General features: G+C 36.4%; 2 protein-coding genes across 4 annotated transcripts in view; one reads left to right on the forward strand and one right to left on the reverse strand.

Moving 5' to 3' along the window:
- Nucleotides 1-11,667, reverse strand: part of abhd17b (abhydrolase domain containing 17B, depalmitoylase) — a 16,696-nt gene extending 5,029 nt beyond the window's left edge. The window contains exons 1-3 of one of the 3 annotated variants that reach the window (XM_079813854.1): nt 11,283-11,609; nt 9,089-9,136; nt 8,276-8,748 (exon numbers count right to left, since the gene is read on the reverse strand). In XM_079813854.1, coding sequence (XP_079669980.1) covers nt 8,276-8,742 — 467 coding nt within the window. In that variant the 5' untranslated portion in view covers nt 8,743-8,748; nt 9,089-9,136; nt 11,283-11,609. Of the gene's footprint in view, nt 1-8,275; nt 8,749-9,088; nt 9,137-11,282 lie in introns of all 3 variants that reach the window. The other 2 variants (XM_079813853.1, XM_079813852.1) reach the window with 2 other exon arrangements.
- On the forward strand, nt 11,668-19,663 carry cUnh9orf85 (chromosome Un C9orf85 homolog). The gene is made up of 4 exons (XM_079813859.1): nt 11,668-12,126; nt 12,264-12,370; nt 12,487-12,600; nt 16,807-19,663. The coding sequence occupies exons 1-4, from the start codon at nt 12,025-12,027 to the stop codon at nt 16,958-16,960; spliced, it is 477 nt and encodes a 158-aa protein (XP_079669985.1). The 5' UTR covers nt 11,668-12,024; the 3' UTR covers nt 16,961-19,663.
- The last annotated feature ends 66 nt before the right edge of the window (nt 19,664-19,729 follow it).

Raw genomic sequence — 19,729 nt, forward strand, 5'->3', positions numbered from 1 at the left:
AACAGTCTCTATTCCATTACATCTCATCAAGTGATTGAGCATAAAAGTGAATTTTCTTTTTCCCGTTAAGCAAAGCACACAAGATTTTTTGGTAACTAACTTTACAATAAGGTCTTATTAATTCATTAGTTACAGTATATTTTAATCTTAGGTCCATTAAATAATATTAACAGATATAACGTTTGATTTTAATAATGTATTTGTAAGATTAAGACACATTAAGATTAATAAATACAGTAAAGTATTTTTATTGTTAGTTTATGTGAAATAATATAATTAATGTTAATGTAAAGTGTTACAGTTTTTTTATGCAAGGATATATATATATATATAAAAAAAAGTGTGATTAATTAGTTATATTTTTTTAATCGATTGATAGAGATTTAAGAATCCAAGTATCTCAGTTTCATTTATCTTGTTCAGTGAAGCTAGAAGGAACATTTGTACTTAAATCAGCAAATGACAATGTGACTATCAAAACATTTCTACTATGGAGAGGATGGTGTGGTTATCCTAGCAGGCGGTGTGTCCACATTCCATGCCATATTACCAAGCGCATGATCACTTAGTCAGCTGACTGCAGTACCACAGAGAGCAAGGTCTGGGTGAAGAGATCATGGAGCTGAGATGTAAACAGAAATTACTCCAAAAGTAGGACAGACAATAAGATTAGAGTATAGTAACACATATCAAATGACTTATACTACTAGTGCACTGCGAATATTGCTTTCAGTGCTCTAGCGATGCATGACTGCTGTCTTGGTGGCAAACAAAAGGTGATAGAACTGGTTTGAAGTTGAAACTGAAAATTATCATTGTATGACCGAAATAAATATAAATATTTGTGTCTGATCACAAGCAGACCTTACATCATGAATTACAATTCCTCCATTAAGTTACCTACACAATTATGCCACCTCAAACTCAATCTTGTTCAGATTATACAATGGGCCGTTGAAACCAATACACTCAATTTTGTCCTCAGAGACAAAAATCACATGATTCTACATTACTCTGTGTGATCATGTGAGAGAAGGTGGAATGTGTATTGGAGAGAGGCAGAATGGATTCAAGAATGAGAGAAAGGTGATGGGATAGACTCTACGAAGTCATTTTCAAAAAGAACATTCTTTAAGGAACAGTTCTTCCAAAAATAAAAATTAGGTCATTATTTATTTATCCCTTATGTGGTTTCAAACCCATATGCTGTTATTCTATTAGTAGGAATTTAAGAAATGTTAAGTAGATCTTGCCATCGAACAGTTCATGGTTATCAGGTCTGTCAAGTTTAAAGTAAAATAAAAAAAAATAAAACCGCTTTGTGTGAGGAAAAGACTCAATTCAACTTGCTTTGGAATTGTAGAAAACAAAAAGTAGGCTAGATGTGAGCTTCGGATGAACGTTAGACCATTAGTGCACCGTGACTAATATTCAGACTGTTCCTCTCACTAACCTACTGTATGACTTGTATTAGGGCTACATGATTAATCATAATTTAATTGTGATAAAAATAACCAATGTAATCAAACATGTATTGCAACAATTTTCTTATTATTATCTTGCATTGGTAACAAGCCTCAGCTATCTTTCCTGCTTCGGGTTGCCAGATGTAAAGAGAATAAATCCTCCAAATGTGGATTTTCTCTTAAAAAGGACACATTTTCTGCCCAGAGTTTTACTTAATCTTCTCAATCTAGCAACCATACACATACACCATCTCTGGGAAACAAAGTAGAAAATGTTCCATGTGAAATTCTGCTGTCATACAGCCAGTCTGTGTTCCTTCGCAAGTGCGCAATTTGCTGCTACTAAATCTGCGAGCGAACCGTCTCTGTGAGAACCTGTAATAAATCCATGATGATAAATAAATTATTCTTGACCATACTGTTGGCGGTCATGGTTGATTAATAAATGTGGAACGTTTTAGCTTTTGAAAGAAGGTTTTACCAGTATTCATAATGTAAAGCAGTTGAAAACTACATAGCCTTCGCCCGTTTGCAGTATTTAATCATTTCAAAGATGAAAAAAAGGACGAGTATCATTCTGTGCGACCTGAATCTGTGGTTTGTCTCATTTGCAACTGAATTGCCCCATATAATATAAAATACCTAATGTGAAGACAACCATTAACCATTATTGTGCAACCCTAACTTGTATGAATATGGACTACTTTTTATTATTGCATTATGATGTTTTTTTTTTATTATCCTTTTGGAGACTGACAGAGATGGTCACTATGAACAAGAAGTCAATAAGGACCACATGTTAATGGCCAAACAATTGCTTTAAAGTACATATTCAGGCTTTAAAAAGGGTCACATGCTTTTAGATTCAGGAGAACTCTGATTTAATTTGGTCAGTTTTAGAAAAAGATGGTAGGGCCTCACCAAAGACCTAATAATTTATAGAGTAGGCCTACTCAAACACTACGTGAAGTACTTCCATTTCATTTCAAGCTGCTCAATATCTTGGCTATAAAGATACGAGAATTAAATCAGCACTATTTGTTTCCATGGCAACAAATCATAAATTGTTCAGATAAACAATAGCATGTACCAGACTACCTTTATTAAGTTAATATAGCATCTGGCTGATAGCACGTCTACACTGATTAACTTTTGGATACAAAAACCTGCTGTGTGACACCATCAGGAGTTATTTTTTACTTCCTGGGTAGAAAATGTCGTCATGACCGCAATCGGGCCAGTCCCTCCAGGACTCCCTGGGAATCAGTTGCTAGGCAACCAATCAATATTTGACTTGGAGAACTGGCTGCTGGCACCTCCCCCCTCACCTCTCAGAGGGAGCTGCGCTCCATGAAAGAATGATACTAAATTCTCACAGGCTTCGAGTGAGCTGATCTCAGCTCTCAGCCCAAACACACTCTGGTCACAATGTCACTTCAGGAGGAAGGGGGGCACAGGGGTCTCATTCAATACAGCTGCTACTGCTGGTTGCCGTGGCATTTCCTTTTTGACATCACAGTCATCGTCTTCTGAGGGAGGAAATTCTCTCTCAGACAAAAGCCATTTCCTTTGCTTCTTCCTTTCACCGGAACGGTCTCAGACTCTTGGACGTGGAAGACAATAGACATCACAACCGTTCTACTGTTTTGAAGACAAAACCAGATGGTTCTGTTTGGTAGAAGTTTACATACACCAAGCCTGGTTGCAGATACCTATATGAAACGCACACAAACTAGCTTGCTGCAATGGCTAGCTGTGATAACAGATGGTCTTATCCGGACCAACCCCTTGGATATGAACCCGTTCCAAGTTGAGTCATTCAGGTTGCGCCAAAATATAGCACTGGTGTTCCCGGTGCCATCCGCTCTTCTTGAAAATGCCAAGTGTGCATGTGCATGCGTCAACCCCACCTGATGTTTCAACACTGACTCACCTGGCTGAGCAGACAGAAAGGTGTGGCTGTCCTACACTGATATTGTGATAACACAATATAAACAAACTCATAAAGATACTCTGCTGTCGTTCAGCCAGGCAATGCTGCCTGTAGCGGTGGCTGGGACTGAACTTGTACACTCACAAAAACATGAAGATTATACTTCAAGCTTGATTGGGAAATCTCTGTGAATTGGGAAATGTATCAGTATTGGATATGACATGTTTTGCACCTATTTTAAGAGGAAAAGGCCTGGCTATACTTCATTTTCCACATCCGAATGGGTCTCGCACGCAGTTGTGTCCGCACAACTTTCAAAGTTTTTTTCAAAATACAAAGTAGATGGGCAAATTCGACACATGCGCAGTACAATTGTTGTGATTTTTCTGTCTCTCTTGCACAAGCGATGTTGGACCATCCATGCATGAACCATCCAGGTGAAAATGACAGATTTCTCTCTATGCCGGACTTCTCCAATGATTTAATCCATTTAAACACAGTTCAAATCAAGGCAACAACCAATGGATAGAACCAAGTTCTTGTTCTTGTCTGAAAATTTGTTCGTTTTTGATAATTAGTTACACTCAAAATGTACCTCACTACTTCCACTTCATTGTGGCTTTATGCACATGTAACATGTTTGTCGAGTAAGATATCAACCATGACACAAAAACAATTATTGTTTTTTCCATAGGCCACAATTTTAGTTTAAATATTTTGGTGTAACGTCCACAGTATAACTGATTTTCTATACTATACACAGTTACTATTAAGGGTTTATGAATTTCATCTCACATGATAAAAGTCAAATCAACATTTAATGACCATTTATTCATAAGTAGCCTTATAATAAGCAGAATCATGTACAGTCAGTCAGACATAAACCCAGACAGAGTGATCAGGACTCAAACACGGACTCCGTAAACAGATATGGTACACAATCAAAACTGATCTTGTTACCTGATGTAAGAGCTGCTTTTTTGCGAACTGGAAATTGTATATCACTGGCCACTCAACAAAGGGACGAGCGAAAAGGCTTTGTTGCACGCCTCACTGAGTCAATCAGCATGGTCTGATAAGCACTCTCGTCTATTGAGATCAGATGGAGAATTTCCAAGGCAAATGTTTTCAACAGAGGCATCTAAAAGGCAGGTGCTCTTTATGCTAGCTGTTTGAAGAATTATATTTTTGAGTGATGTTTAATAAAACCTGAAAATAAAAACGCAAAAATGTGTGCCTGTACAAACACTATACCGCAGTAAAACATTTAAAGTCGAATGATTACTTACACAAGTGCTCTTTTTTTCTTTTTAAAGGCTCTCACACCACCGCGGAGTTAAATTAAAATGTTTGTAGACTGTGTCACTGTGATGATATTTCACAGGTTAGCTATAAAAGCACACTTTGCAATCTGGATTCTTAAGATCCTCTACTTGAGCACAATTTTAATAACAATAAAAAACAGGCAATGCTGGCCATCTATGACAAAATGAGATCAAAATGCCAATTATCTTCCAGAAATGGTGGGGGAAGAACTGCATACAATGGCGACCTACCAAGCTTTTGCTTGAAAAGGATGAAAAATGTGTTTCTATGAATAAAGAAAAAGATTTATAGGATTAAGAGAAGATTTGGATGGGCCGGCCTACTTACTCCTACTCCTCTCTCAAAACACACAAAACACCTTACACAAACATATACATAAACACACAAAGGATCACAAGGGGAAATAGTAAAGTTAAATTTTTCAGAGTGGCAGTCAGACTGGTTTATCTACACTTTGATCTGAATCAAGTCCTTGTGTGGGACGGCATGATGCATCTTCAGTGGCTGATATGGCAATGCGTGGGAACATTAAAAGTGACCAGAAGAACTGAGTGGGACTGCTTCTGAATGTGGTACGACCTAACCCTCAGGGATAAGACTTGTCAAACAGCGTGGACGGTGTTCAAGAGCATCAGCTGTGCTTTCTGACACCACAAGCATGCATGCATGAACACATATACAGACGCAGCACACGGCTGTTATACACACATACCCAAAACATTATTGTGGTCATGAACACAGACACTTTGTATGTTATTCTCCCGCTTGCATGAACGACGAAACTGCAACATCTTGCAACATCGAAGTACAAGCAATTAACAGAACTAAGTTCTCATGACCAGCAACCACAGATGATACGCATACACAGAGAGGGAGACGGATAAGAATTTAGGGCACATGATACAGTGAGTGAATGGCCTTGAGATCATTTTTCTATGTCTACAGTGTCTCAAATACCTAGCTGCCACTAGAAAGTAAAAAAAAAAAAATCAGCCATCTGAGAGTTAATGTGATTCAGCTATCTATGAGGAAATTAAACTTTCCTTTGCTGCACTCTTCAAAAATCTAAATACAACCGCAGTTTGAAACAAAACAAGACTCTTGACAGTATGAGTCCAGCGCAAAGGACTCCAAAGGATTTAAAAAGGCACAGGACACGCAGATGGGGGATGGGATCCAAGGGGTAAAGGCAACATTAAATATATTGTCCCAAGGGCTAGGGACAAAGACACAACAGATACCAAAGTGACCACACAAAACACACCACTGAAAACAAAACATCTGAGGCCAGGGCCAAAGACCAAATCAAAACATTGCTTCTGGTCTAGCCAGAGCAAACCGGCTAGAAATAGATCCATAGGAATATGAATGGGTAGTATTTGAGATGTGCAAAACCACATATTTTTAAAACCGTATAAATAGAAAGGTTTCAGGTTCAATTGACATGTTTTAAAAGCTGTTCACACTAAAAGCATTATTGCGTTTTACAAAGATGCATGACTGAAAAAAGAACAAAAATGCAGGTTTCAAGACATGTTTTTAAAAGATAGACTTATTTAACGTGCATGCCATTGTAAAAACAATAAACTAAAAAAAAACGATGCGAGACGTGACAAGTGTTTTAAATGGTGGGGGGAGGGGGGGGTACTAATTTACCGCAGCAACTGAGGACTTGAATGGTCATTTGACAGTAAAAGACTTTCATAATGTTACTTTCATAAAGAGTATGATTTAAATTAAATTAAATTATTTTCTGTAGAATGCTCTATTCATCAAATAATCCTGAAAAAGACTATGAAAAATTAAGCCGAACAACTGCTTTCAAAATTCATAACAATGAGAAATGTTTCTTAAGCACCAAATCAGCATATAATAATAATAATAATAAGGAAAAATCTGTTTTGCCATCGTAGGAATTCCTTATTGCAGTGCTTTACAATAGGACAGGAAAAGCTAAATAAACCAACAAGTTTATTAAATCCAATACCCACTAAATTACTGAAAGAGTTGTTACCTTTAGGCAGAAGAGCCCCTTCTTAACATTAACAACAACTCGTGTATAACTCCATGTCATGTACCAAGACCCTTCAAGCTGGCCGTTATTACGCCTCTCATTAGGAAACCACAACTAGATTGAAATGAATTGGAAAATTACAGACTAGGGGTGTCGCAAAATACTGGTATTGGGGATAATCGTGATATTCAAGGCACAAAATATCATCGTGTTAATTTTGGGTGTGACAGTATACCGGTATTGGCATATAACCACAATATTTAAAATGAATAGGACTCTTATGAGAACATGACACATAAATACTCCAGTGTCCCGAGTCCGACTGGAGCCTGTGTTTTTGATATTGTTTATTCTTTTGGCCACAATAACCGTGGTGTGAAAAATCTAATATCATGACAGCCCTATTATAGACCCATTTCAAATCTTCCATTTAAGTCTAAAATTCTAGAAACTGTTGTCTGCTCAATTGATCTCCTTTTTGCTGCATTTCAATACTAGTTTTGCTTCTCTTAGATCTACTACACCTTTACACTGGCATTCAAGGACAGGCTCTAAAGTGATTTAGATCGTACCTATCTGGCCATTAACATTTGTTTATTTTTATTTAAACAGGGAATTCTCCAAGTTAACGTCAGTAAATTATGGAGTGCCACAAGGGTCTGTTTTAGGCCCTCTGCTATTTTCAATATACATGCTGCCCCTTATTAATATTATTAGAAAACATGGAATTAGTTTCCACTGTTATGTCCAGATGAAATCTCTAAATGATCCAAGTTGACAGATGTAAATATTGGATGACCAATAATTTTCTATTAAATTAGGAAAAGACTGAGGTATTGCTTATTGGACCAAAAACCTGTACAAAGAATCTTTTAGAATACAATTTGCATTTTGAAATTATGTACTGTTAATTCATCCTCTACAGTTAAAATCCTGGCTGTTATATTAAACAGCAACTTGTCTTTCGAAAATCATATTTCATACGTTACAAAAACATTGCTAAGCTATGGAAAATGTTATCGGTTTTGATGTTGAAAAGCTAGTTCATGCATTCATGACCTCTAGACTGTAACGGATTATTAGGTGGTTGTCCTGCATCCTCAAACAAGCTAGTTATTCCAAAATGCAGCTGCTAGAGTTCTTACAAGGTCAAGAAAATATTATCATATGACCCCAATTTTATCATCTCTACACTTAGTACTTATTATGTTCCATATCGATTACAAAGTATAGCTACTGACCTATAAGGCTCTAAATGGCCTGTGCATTTAACCGATCTTCTATCGTGCTACAATCCATCACGCTCTTTAGGGTCACAAAACTCTGGACTTTTGGTAGTACATAGGACTAAAGGAGGTAGAGCGTTTTCACGTTGTCACTATTTAGGAAGTGTGGTAAGAGGCCAGTGTGACTTCAGATGGGGAAATGTAATGTAAGAGACAAAAACAAAACGCAAACCTGACAAACCCTACTGATGGCGACAACAGAAGAAACAGTCAACTATCAGAATGAAGTGGCTTTCAGGTGTACTCTCACCTTGTTCGTAGTGCATGCCAGGCAGCGTCCACATCAGCATACAAATTCTTCTCTGAAGGCTTCCCTGAGCTTGCCCCGTAACCCGAGTAGTCATAAGAGAACACGTTACAGTTGATGCGGGAGCCCAAGCCGATGTAGAAGCTACTCATCTGACCCAAGTCTACAGCATTACCATGGGAAAACAACAAGGTGTAGCGAGCATTGGGAGAACATCGCACAAACATACAGGCGATTCGGTTCCCCCTAGATGTCCGGGTCATGAAACACTCAATGGCGTCCTTCTCCCGTGCAGAGTACTGCCAATCCGAACGCTCAGAAAGGTGGAGGGTCCAACGGCTGCCGCTCTCGTCGCACATGAGGGTGTAAGTGGGCTCCGGAGGAAGGAAGGCCAGCTTGGAGGCTATTCTGCTCGGGCATGGTGGACAGCAGAAAAGGCAACACAGCTCACTCAATGACAGATGATTCATCCTTCACTTGAGAAGAACAACACAGCAGATTGGAAAATAAGTGGGGTGGAAACAGAAAGAATACAAAAAATAAGTGTCTTGAAAGGATAGTTCACTAAAATGAAAATTCTGTCAACCCCATGTCGTTTCAAACCTGTATGACTTTCTTCTGAGGAACACAAAAGATGATATTTTGAACAAACTCTTCTAAATCTCTTTTTTTGTTCATAAAATGAAAGTAAAATGGGTCCAATGTTGTTTTGAACCTCACTGACTTGAATTTTATGGACAAAATGTTTTTTTGTTCCACAGAATAATGAATGTCATATAGCTTTGAAACTACAAAAGGCTCAATTAAAACGTTTACATTTTTGGGTGAACAACACTTTTAAAGGTGAAGCAACAAGAGCATAATCTGCAAAGTAAGATGAGACATTGACATTAAAAAACCCAAAAACAATTACACGCCACCATCATCTTATGCAGACACACCATATGTACAAATTCATTAGTGCTGTCAAACGATTAATCACATCCAAAATAAAAGTGTTTACATAATATATGTGTGTGCGGTGTATAATTCTTATGTATATATAAACACACACACGTATATATTTAAGAAAAAATATATGTACGTGTTTAAATATACATAATAATTATACACAGTAATCACACATATATTATGTAAACACAAACTTTTATTTCGGATGAGATTAATCTTTTGACAGCCCTACAATGTAGTTTACTTAACATGAAAAAAATATATGCAGACTAGGGGTGTAATGATACCCTCATTTCACGATTCGATACATATCATGATACTGAACTCACAATACATTTTTATTGTGATACTCCAAGACATGTGGTAAAAGGTTAAAAAAATTACTGTTGATTAAAAGGATAAATTTGGTATTACATTGGGGGTGGAAATGAATAGGCTTGGACTTGGTGATGGTAACCCCAATGCAATAGACAATAGTGACACCAGAATAAAAATATTCATGATTCTGAAGCTGAAAATACAGAATCATTTTAGACGAATATGCTTGTACTCTGTCACTGACTAGATATTTTTACAATAATGTAGGCCATATTTTACTGGTAACATAAGTCATTTAGCATTATCAGGACCCACAAATATTCCCCCATTGCATCATTACATTATATTAAACATTATCCCCCGGTTTCACAGACCAGGCTTAAGCTTAGTCCCAGACTAAAATGCATGTTTGAGCTGTTTTATCTGAAAGCAACTTGCACTGATTTATCTTAAAATATGTCAGTGACATTGTTTTTTCTCAAGATGCACACCAGACCAGTAATGCTTTTTTTTTTCGAAGGCATGTTTATAAAAGCTACTTAAATGTCCTAATTGAACTAAGGCCTAACCTTAGCTTAATCTAAGCCTTGTCTGTGAAACCAGGCCTATATATAGTAGTTTAATGTAGTACTGACACTAAAACTCTGTAAATTGAATTTATTTTATTGAATTTCTCTCATTTCATTTTGGGTGAACTATACACAATGTCACTATTCACGATACATATTGTTGAAGTTTTGTATGCGATATATTGTCACACAATATATTGTTACACCCCTAATGCAGACCTCTTTAAATCTCAACTGAACTACACAGTAATGTTGTGATCCAATAATTGTTTATTCCCTGTATTTTAAAGTAACTATCTTCCACTAATTCCACTCTGTTAGGAAAGTTAAAAATACTAAACAGATTTGATTAACAAAAATGTTCAATTGCTAATTTGATGTCATTAATAATGATTCTCAGAGTTCATCCTGAGGTTAGCTTTGACGTGTGTGCTATCATCGATCAGATGACTTCATCTATAGGTCATGACAGCTGAAAAACACCGTCATTTTTTGGTTTATAGGCTAGGCTTCTTTGGGATATGTTTCAAAAATCTGGGAAACATATCATTAGTAATCCACATCACTGCTTCATAATATACCAAAAATGTGTCTAGAATTTCCTTGAAAGCACTTTACCACCTTATTATGAAGTCCAAGTAGGTGACCACATTAATGTACTAGTCCCAAAAGAACAATTTAACAGTTTTCTTAACTAACTGGTAGACCATTAGCATTTGGTAGCAGAGTGGGGGGTGGAATACAGTGAACCAGACCCAGATCTGACCCATGATAATCAAATCCCCACCCTCAGTTTCATTAACCAGGAAACCATCTTGGGACGTTTGGACTTCATCACATTGAAGAGAAAGCAAAAGCTAAAATTATCAATATTACATATCAGCTTATTATTATCAAAGGTCAAAATGGGGGGGGGGGGGTTAAAAGATATATAACATTACAGACTTGTTATTTTCACTAGATATATCCATTTAAGATTTAAGTATTCGTTATAACAATATCAAAGATATTACGAGATTATATTAAGAAGGCTACATTTCAATTGAATCAAAAGTGTTTGCTAACTGAAACAAGCTTGGTTAACCTAATAATATTATTTAACGAGTGTAACAGCTTAACGTTAATTGAAAAGGCTAAAACGAGCTATTTGGTTAGCTCGGTCAGCTAATTACCTGTGCCAGAAGGTCTAGAAGTTGGAAACGTTGGTGAGGACAGAAACGCTTTGATTTGGTGAAATCACTGTATCAGATGAGTCAAATATGAGATTCCCTAACAGATCACTCCGTCCAATTAGCCAGATCAAGAGTCCATCAAAACCTGCCTGTGGTGCGTCCGATCTTGTCAACATGTGTTCACTGTTTAATAGTCAAACGAAATTAAAGGCTGAATGTGTTAATACAGGCGTGACGCTAACAACTGGACCAGGGTTTCTAATCTAATCCGTCCGGTACGGGTGATCTCATCTCTCACCAACGCGTGCCCAACGCTGGCTTTCTTCTGATTTTCTTGCGGAATGCCGGATATCAACGTCAACGTTGAACGCCCTATTGGCCAATCAGATTAATGGATAGATATGCTCGACCAATCACACGCGCCCTCTCTGACCACGGATGATGTCGAAAACGCAATAATGTTGATTAATGATTTTAACATTGTTGATGCATAACTCTAGATAATTATACATTTGTTGAGAATTAAACATTATAGCTAAACGTTCCTAACGTTCGCTGTGCTTTGTGAAGTCAGTAATCTTTCGTTTCGGTTTGAAGTTGAATAGCATTAACCAATTGCTATTACTTCCGCTATTTTCGCATTGCGTCAATAGTCACTTTAAAACGTGGGAAGCCACGCGGTTTCTTATTTAGACGTTTTAAACGGTCACTGTTAATATATCACATATGTTTTAACGTTAAAATGAGCTCTGAAAAGGGAAATATTTCTCGTTCGCGAGGCCAAAAGCACCAGAATGCAATTGCCTTCAAAAATGACAAGTACGGTGCAAGCGCACAAGTAAAGGTAAGCACGTGCTAAAATAAACTTAGTGTCGTCTTATTTAACGTTTATATAATTCCAGATCAGTTGCTATTGCGCTGTTTAAAATATTGATGCGTTCTTTGTTTGAATTTGTATGCATTCTTCCCTTATGTTTCCAGAAAGCCAAAACAAAGGTTCATGATGGTCTTTGCCAGCACTGCAAAGGTGTGATAGAGTGGAAAGTCAAGTATAACAAATACAAGCCCCTTACACAGCTACGAAAATGGTGAGATGAGCGAGGATTTACTGCACAGTAACGGATCACAGGCAAATACACTCTTCCACGGTTAACCTCTTATTAACCCCCTCTGAAAATGTTGTTTCTGTTGGGTTGTTTTTTAGTGTGAAGTGTCTTCAGAAAACAGTGAAGGATGCCTATCATATCATATGTAAGCCTTGTGCACTAAAGTTGGAACTTTGTGCCAAATGTGGGAAGAAGGAAGAGATTGTTGTTCCGTAAGTAGATTCAGGCCTCTTATTTAAAACATCAGACTGATTGTGTACAGATATGTGCAAATTGGTTATAGTGCACTACTTTAGTATACATCTTTACATAATGTACAGCATCATATAACACTCTATCTAAAGAAACATTTTATACATCTTATAGCAAAACGTTTGTTCAGTGCAGCACGTGTGCCATCTTGTGGACATATACAGTAAATGGTGTATTTATTTTTTTTACAGGAAGACATTCATATATTTCCGGCTACACACTGCTCCGTTATTCATTCAATCTTGCATTATTAGAGACACTGAGTTCTTAATTTTGTTTTAGGTCTCCTACAACAGGTTTACATGTATCAAAGGTCAAAAAACACTTGTCATTTTCTCATAATATACATTGCACATTTTTCAATGATTCTCAAACGACTCGTCCGATGATTCAGTCTCTCTAAATCCCTCCTTTCTGCGAGCCTACTCTAATCTGATTGGCCAGATGGCCCATTTTGTTACGATTGGTTTGGGGCCCCACTCAAAGTTTTTTAAAAATCTTATAAGATTTTCAAAATGTGTGAGACCACAAACATGACGATAATAAAGGGTCGATCAATCTGAGAATGTTCTTACCTTTGACGTCAGAGTTCAGTAAAACACTGCCTCAAGACGAACGCCTAATTCTGTAGCCCGGCCCACCAACTCGTGCCTGACATGTTTGATAAATAACATAGGCCTATGTGGAGCTCTTTATAATATGCAAAACTGTTATCCAATCATAGCAGTGGGTCTTCAATACAGCATGCCCATAAAAACGTTTCAAGAGCTAGTCTCAAAACCAGGGTAGAAAATAGCCTATTACTTATTAATTATGTTTTTTAGGGATGCACCGAAATTAAAATTCTTGGCCGAAGCCGAATAATAATAATAAGAAAACACTTGGCTTTTTTCCATTTATTTTGCCAATTTTTTCACCATTGCATAAATTTGCTTTTGTACTATTTTGTCTTACTTTTAAAATAAATTACAATTATTTATTTATTTATTATTATAATTTTTTTTTTACAAAACTACAATTTAAAATTATTTATTTAACACTGAAATGTTTTAGCATTCCAGCAGACATACAAACAAAGCACAATATAACTTAAAAAAATTAAAAAGTAAAATAAAAATATTTTTATTTGGCCATCTTATCTTATCTTTGGCCTATTATGCCTACATGTATCATAATCAAATCATAATCAAATTTTGTTTGTTTGTTCATGAGAGGTTTTGCAAGCCTGTGTAACTCAGCACTGAATAAAAACTGGTTTGAGCAGTGATTGGAGCGTGACTAACTTGAAACATATTGGCCATTGCGTGCAAGAGATCAAAAACTATGTCACGTTGTAAATGGATACATTTGACGTTCTACAGACACAAATATGCACTGGAGCATTTGCCAATATATTACAGTATCAACTGAGGGTGCTCTTGCTTGCATTTGAGGGTGCTTAGACAATTCAGCAGAACCGTGTCTGCAAACGGCCTTTTCTGCGTCGTTCTCGGACACTTTAAAGCCTTCTTTAAGCCTTGTTTAAACTCGACACGTCCGCACGAGCGCGATTGGGTGCGCGCAGTAAAATTGACGTCATCGCAACTGGGCATTAGGCAAATAAGTTATCCAGTGACATGTAGCCGTCACGGAAGTGGGATTCAAATTACTGACAACTCGTTTAGGCAGTTCAGAGTCAGTTCTTTCTTTTGCGAGACAATAACTTTATTTATCATGCTCTTTTGTGCCAAGCGGATGAGGCGCGCTGCGGAGCCAGCCGAAAGTATAAACAAGGCTTAATGCTTCCACACTACTATGGAAGCGTGCACGCCTCTCTCACACGCGCTGGTTGCTATATTTAATCGCGTCATCAAAAACCTAATTGTTCTGTAAAATTGATTTGGTCTTTTCACTTATTCGGCCGAATAATTTCGGTTGCCAAACAATCTGCGCATCCCTAATGTTTTTGAATGTAAAAACCATGCGAACGTTATAAGTTGACCTCAGACAACAAGATAAAAAAAACAAACAGTTAATGACCCCTTTAAAAATTGACTTTTCAGGCACTGCGTAATATCATTGTGCCTGCTATACCCATAGTACGGCAGCAATCATTGTGCCTGCTATACCCATGGTACGGCAGCACAGTTCCTTGATATTTACGCAGGAATGAGAGTATAGTCCCTAGCCATATCGGCCTAGAAAATCGCAACTTTTAATTTTCTGTCAGTCTTAGTACACGATGTAACTACAGAAGAGTCATGTTTTAAATAGGAAAAATATCAAAACTCTTTGGTCATTTTTTTGAGCGAGATGCTAACGGTCTAATCAGATTCAATGATCTATGCTAAGCTATGCCAAAAGTTCTACCGCCAGACCCGGCGATCGGCTGAATGGATTCGAAAACCGTAAACCTCAACTGTTTAACTCTAGGGGAGTTGGAAAATGTGTTTACAACCTTTAACACACCTCACACCACAGGAGAATTTGATAAAATAATCTGTAGAGCCATTAGGATAATCGGGACTTTAGAGGCTTCCTTAGAGGCTTCCTAAAGCTCAGCGATTTGTACACACAAGACAGTAACAATGGCGTTGATTTGACAATATGGATCCGAGCGCGAGTCCGTTGATGAAACCTTGAAGAACTACTTATTCAACCCGAACCTCCATTGCAAGGACCACTTGAGAAGGACGTTTCTCAGTGATACACTACTCAGTTTTACGTACATTATGAGATGAACACCTGGTAGAAAATGTATACATGAATAATTAATCATACTTGCAGGTTGTGATTCTGAGGAGCAAGCTGGTCCAAATAAACGGAGTATTGACCCATCTTTCAAGAGCACGCGTTTTACGAATCCCGCATTGAACTCCCTGAGATTTGAGAAGCAGTCGTCACTAAAAGGATGGGAACACACCAAAATATTGGGATTGTAGTTGTACTGCTGTGGTATCATTGAAAAAATGAATTTTAACCACTGATTCTTCGCAGCCTCATCATTCGGAAGTGAAAATAAAACTAATTTACTTTCACAGCGTAGGACACAGCGGCGTCTTGACATGATTACAAACAAAAAAGTTACAGTGTTTGAGGTCAAGTTGTTTACGTGTGAACAACCTAGAACATAGGTGGGCAACTGGGCATTAGGCAAATAAGTTATCCAGTGACATGTAGCCGTCACGGAAGTGGGATTCAAATTACTGACAACTCGTTTAGGCAGTTCAGAGTCAGTTCTTTCTTTTGCGAGACAATAACTTTATTTATTATGCTCTTTTGGCTTCACAACTTTGCAGATTGTTCACATTCACACTTCACAGACAGCTACATTACACACTGCATGAAAGTTAATATTCCAAAAAGCATAATAGGGGCACTTTAATAAGTTTATTTGGTCCCACTTTATATTAAATGTCCTTAACTTCTATGTACTAACATTGAAATGAATTAATTTGATACAGTGCACTTATTGTGTACATACATGCTTTTAAATTGTACTTATATTTTAAAAATACCTGCATGTAATTACAGCAGTAATTACTTTCTGTAATTACATCTATAATTACAGTTGACCCTTCCCTTACACCTCAACCCACCCTTAAACCTACCCATACCACTAAACCCGTCCCTAACCTTACCCGTATCCCACCTCAATAGCAGAAAGTGTTTTGCAATACAATATGAACTCAAGTCAAGTCAACTTTATTTATATAGCGCTTTTAACAATGTAGATTGTTTCAAAGCAGCTTTACAGTGTTAAACAGGAAAATAATGCAGCATAATTTTATTCAGCTGTATAGCCATTCTGGAAAAAACGCTGATGTCATCAGTTCATTTCAATTATCATACAGTGACAGTGTGGGCTTTAGATCAATAATTCGATCAGTAATTTAGTTTAAATGGTTAATTTAGTTTATTATTTAGATTTATTTCGATGTTTAGTTGAAAAATGTAGTGTCCCCAACTGAGCACGCCAAGCCAGAGGCAACACAATATGAACACAATAAGTACATTGTACTTTTTTATGTACTGTAAGTACATTGAAGTTAAGGACACTTAATATAAAGTGGGACAGAATATTTTAACTTACATGGTGTATTAACTATTAACTGTGACAAATTAAGTGTGCTTAGAATTCACTGCTTTTAAAAAAAAAAAAAAATTTATCTGACTGCTTTTTATAGGCTTGACCAAAAGGAGGAAGAAGGAGAGGTAGAGGACACCAGCAAGCCAAATAAAGGAAACGGGCAGAAAAAAAGAGATGACGATGAAGATTTCAATGACATGGGCACTAACAATGATGAATTTGATAGTGATTCGGAAGCTGAAGGAAATTAACATTTGCCATCTTCTGTATGCATTACCAGTAAACAGCTAAATCCAAGAACACTATATCTAGGGGAACATGAGGCTGGATATTAGACGTGTGCTCACCTGTTCAGCTGCTGTTAATTGGGGAAAGACTCCCAGGAGATGTTTTCCTGTTGGCTGTAGTGATTGTTTTTTCCCATCTAGACCACTTGCTGTGATTTTGCAGGAACTGACACAGAAACCCTCAGTCTTGTTTTTAAGGAGATTTTTGTAAAAAAAAAAAAAAAAAAAAAAAACAAGATGTAAAAGATGTTAAAAAAAAGATGCAAAACAAAATCTGTCATCTGTTGCTTTTACTGGAAAAAACTGACGGCTATTGCCAGAATAATTCAATAAAAATACAGTAAAAACAAATGTAACGTTTACAGAACAACCTGTACATTTTAGTTAAAACTGAAACTTACAAAATAAGGTAAATCCAACAGCCCTTTCCTGCTGAATTAGCAAGGCCATGGGTACAAAATCACATGAAAACTGTTCATCACAAGTAGCTTGTTGAAGCTGATGTAAATACTACTAAATAGAATGCGCACCATGTCATGCACACAAATACAAAACACCAATATGGTAACATCATGATGTGACGCTAAAATAATGCAATAAATATTAATTTAACATAATAGGATGTAACATAAAACCCTAATGTACATCAGTTCTAACAAAAAAAAACTAAGTAGAAACAGTAAAATTAAAAACCATCAAATGTGAAATGTCACAGGGAATTCTGGAAATGTCAGTTTACCGCTTTTCATTGTAAATTATATGATTTGTTCTTTTTACTTCAGAAAAATAGTACATTTAACAGTATTTTACTTTAAAATTACACAAAATGTTAGGCTATATCTATTACAGTTTTTCTCTGTATAGTACGGGAACTTGCTATAGCCGATAAACAGGTTTTCCCCGTCCCCGTCTTTTACAGTTAAAATTACAATAATTTTACAGTGCCATTCATGTTATATGTTTTGAATGAGAGAGGCTGAGTGAATGAGATATGCTTCACGTTAATCAAGTACATTTGTTCTTCATGTTGATGGAAAAACAAAGTACTGATAAAACATGTCAACCATGCTGCTTAGAGAGCACAAATCTACTTCTTCATTTTCTTGTTTTCTGCCTCACTGTCTGATTTTCATTAGGGTTTTTCCATAGCTTTTTTTTTAAACATCCTCTTGCATAGCATTATAAGCATTATATAATAATTTTATATAATGCACTTGGAGTGTACATATGTATTTACATTGTACTTAATATTTAAAAAAATATATGGAATTACAGCTGTAATTAATTTCTCTAAATGTATTTGCAATTATGCTGTTGACCCTACCTCTATGATTAACAAGTCAAGTCAACTTTATTTATATAGCGCTTTTAACAATGTAGATTGTTTCAAAGCAGCTTTACAGTGTTAAACAGGAAAATAATGCAGCATAATTTTATTCAGCTGTATAGCCATTCTGGAAAAAACGCTGATGTCATCAGTTCATTTCAATTATCATACAGTGAAGGTGTGGGCTTTAGATCAATAATTCGATCAGTAATTTAGTTTAAATGGTTAATTTAGTTTATTATTTAGATTTATTTCGATGTTTAGTTGAAAAATTTAACCCACCCATCAATCTACCCATATCTCAATAGCAGCAAAAGTGTTTTGCAATACAATATGAACAAAATGAAAATAAAATTTATGTGAGTACATAGTTAAAGACCAACACTGATCTTAAGAATAACTGCTGAGTGGCATATGTTAAACCACCATGTGATCGCAGAGATAATGTAATGAGATCACAGTCATCTGTTTGAAGATTTTCTGGAAAAACGCTGGATTTTTAAGGAACTTAAATAAGATTAGTCAGTTTCACTCTTCATGCAGCATCTGAACCATCTGTGACACAAAGTTCTGGAGAAGTTAATAACATGATTGTTGAACAGGACCCAAATATAGACTGTTTAGTGGAATATTTGAGTAACTGAAACCTTTAACCCTGGGTTTATGTAATGCAGTTTATCCATATAGTTATGAAGCAAGAGCTGAGTCCAGTATCACATGTCTGACCGCTGTACCATCTTTATTACAGAAGCCAAATATTTGTATTATTTTTGTAACCTAATACAAACCAAAAGGGAAGTGAAAATGTTTTCAATGGCTGTTTTTAATGTTTCTTCCATTAATCTCAATAGCAGAACTCACTGAATAAGTCCAGCGTATATGTGCAAGTCTATTATATGTAACTTCATTTTAGTGCAGGTGTCATGTACAATGGACAATACATGGCAAATTTTTTTTTTGTATGTAGTTTAAGGGTTTGTCTATTGATATAATATTTGCTGTCTGTGTCAGGTAAGACTGATGAAATATTGCATGAATCCTGCCATGTGCCAAGTTTCCATTTACATGTGTACTGTCATAGTTGTGAGAAGTGATTGCGAAATGACAATTTTTCTAAGAAAAATATTGTTGATGAACAGGTCACATGACCTCAGTTCTTTTGAAAAATTCTTGAATCAATTTTGACCGCATCATTTTTGTCTTTTGTCTAACATCTGTTGTCCTGTCATTTGAAAATAATGTGCCGAATACTCTTTCATAATCTTTGCAAACATGTAATCTACAGGAATTCCTCATTCCTTTCATTCTTATATAAATAAGCACAACCAAACAAAACATTTCAAATGCACTTTCAGTTTAATTCATGTGTGGTAAATCAATGCAAACCACACCTAGAACCTAATGAA

This window comes from Gobio gobio (genome assembly GCF_949357685.1).
Source record: "Gobio gobio genome assembly, chromosome: 4".
Taxonomy (NCBI): domain Eukaryota; kingdom Metazoa; phylum Chordata; class Actinopteri; order Cypriniformes; family Gobionidae; genus Gobio; species Gobio gobio.

Excerpts from the sequence above, each read along its gene's own strand:
- cUnh9orf85 (XM_079813859.1), top strand. The coding sequence starts at position 12,025 with ATGAGCTCTGAAAAGGGAAATATTTCTCGTTCGCGAGGCCAAAAGCAC. Across the intron at positions 12,127-12,263 it reads GTGCAAGCGCACAAGTAAAG|AAAGCCAAAACAAAGGTTCA; the intron begins GTAAGCACGTGC and ends TTATGTTTCCAG. Across the intron at positions 12,371-12,486 it reads CTTACACAGCTACGAAAATG|TGTGAAGTGTCTTCAGAAAA; the intron begins GTGAGATGAGCG and ends GTTGTTTTTTAG.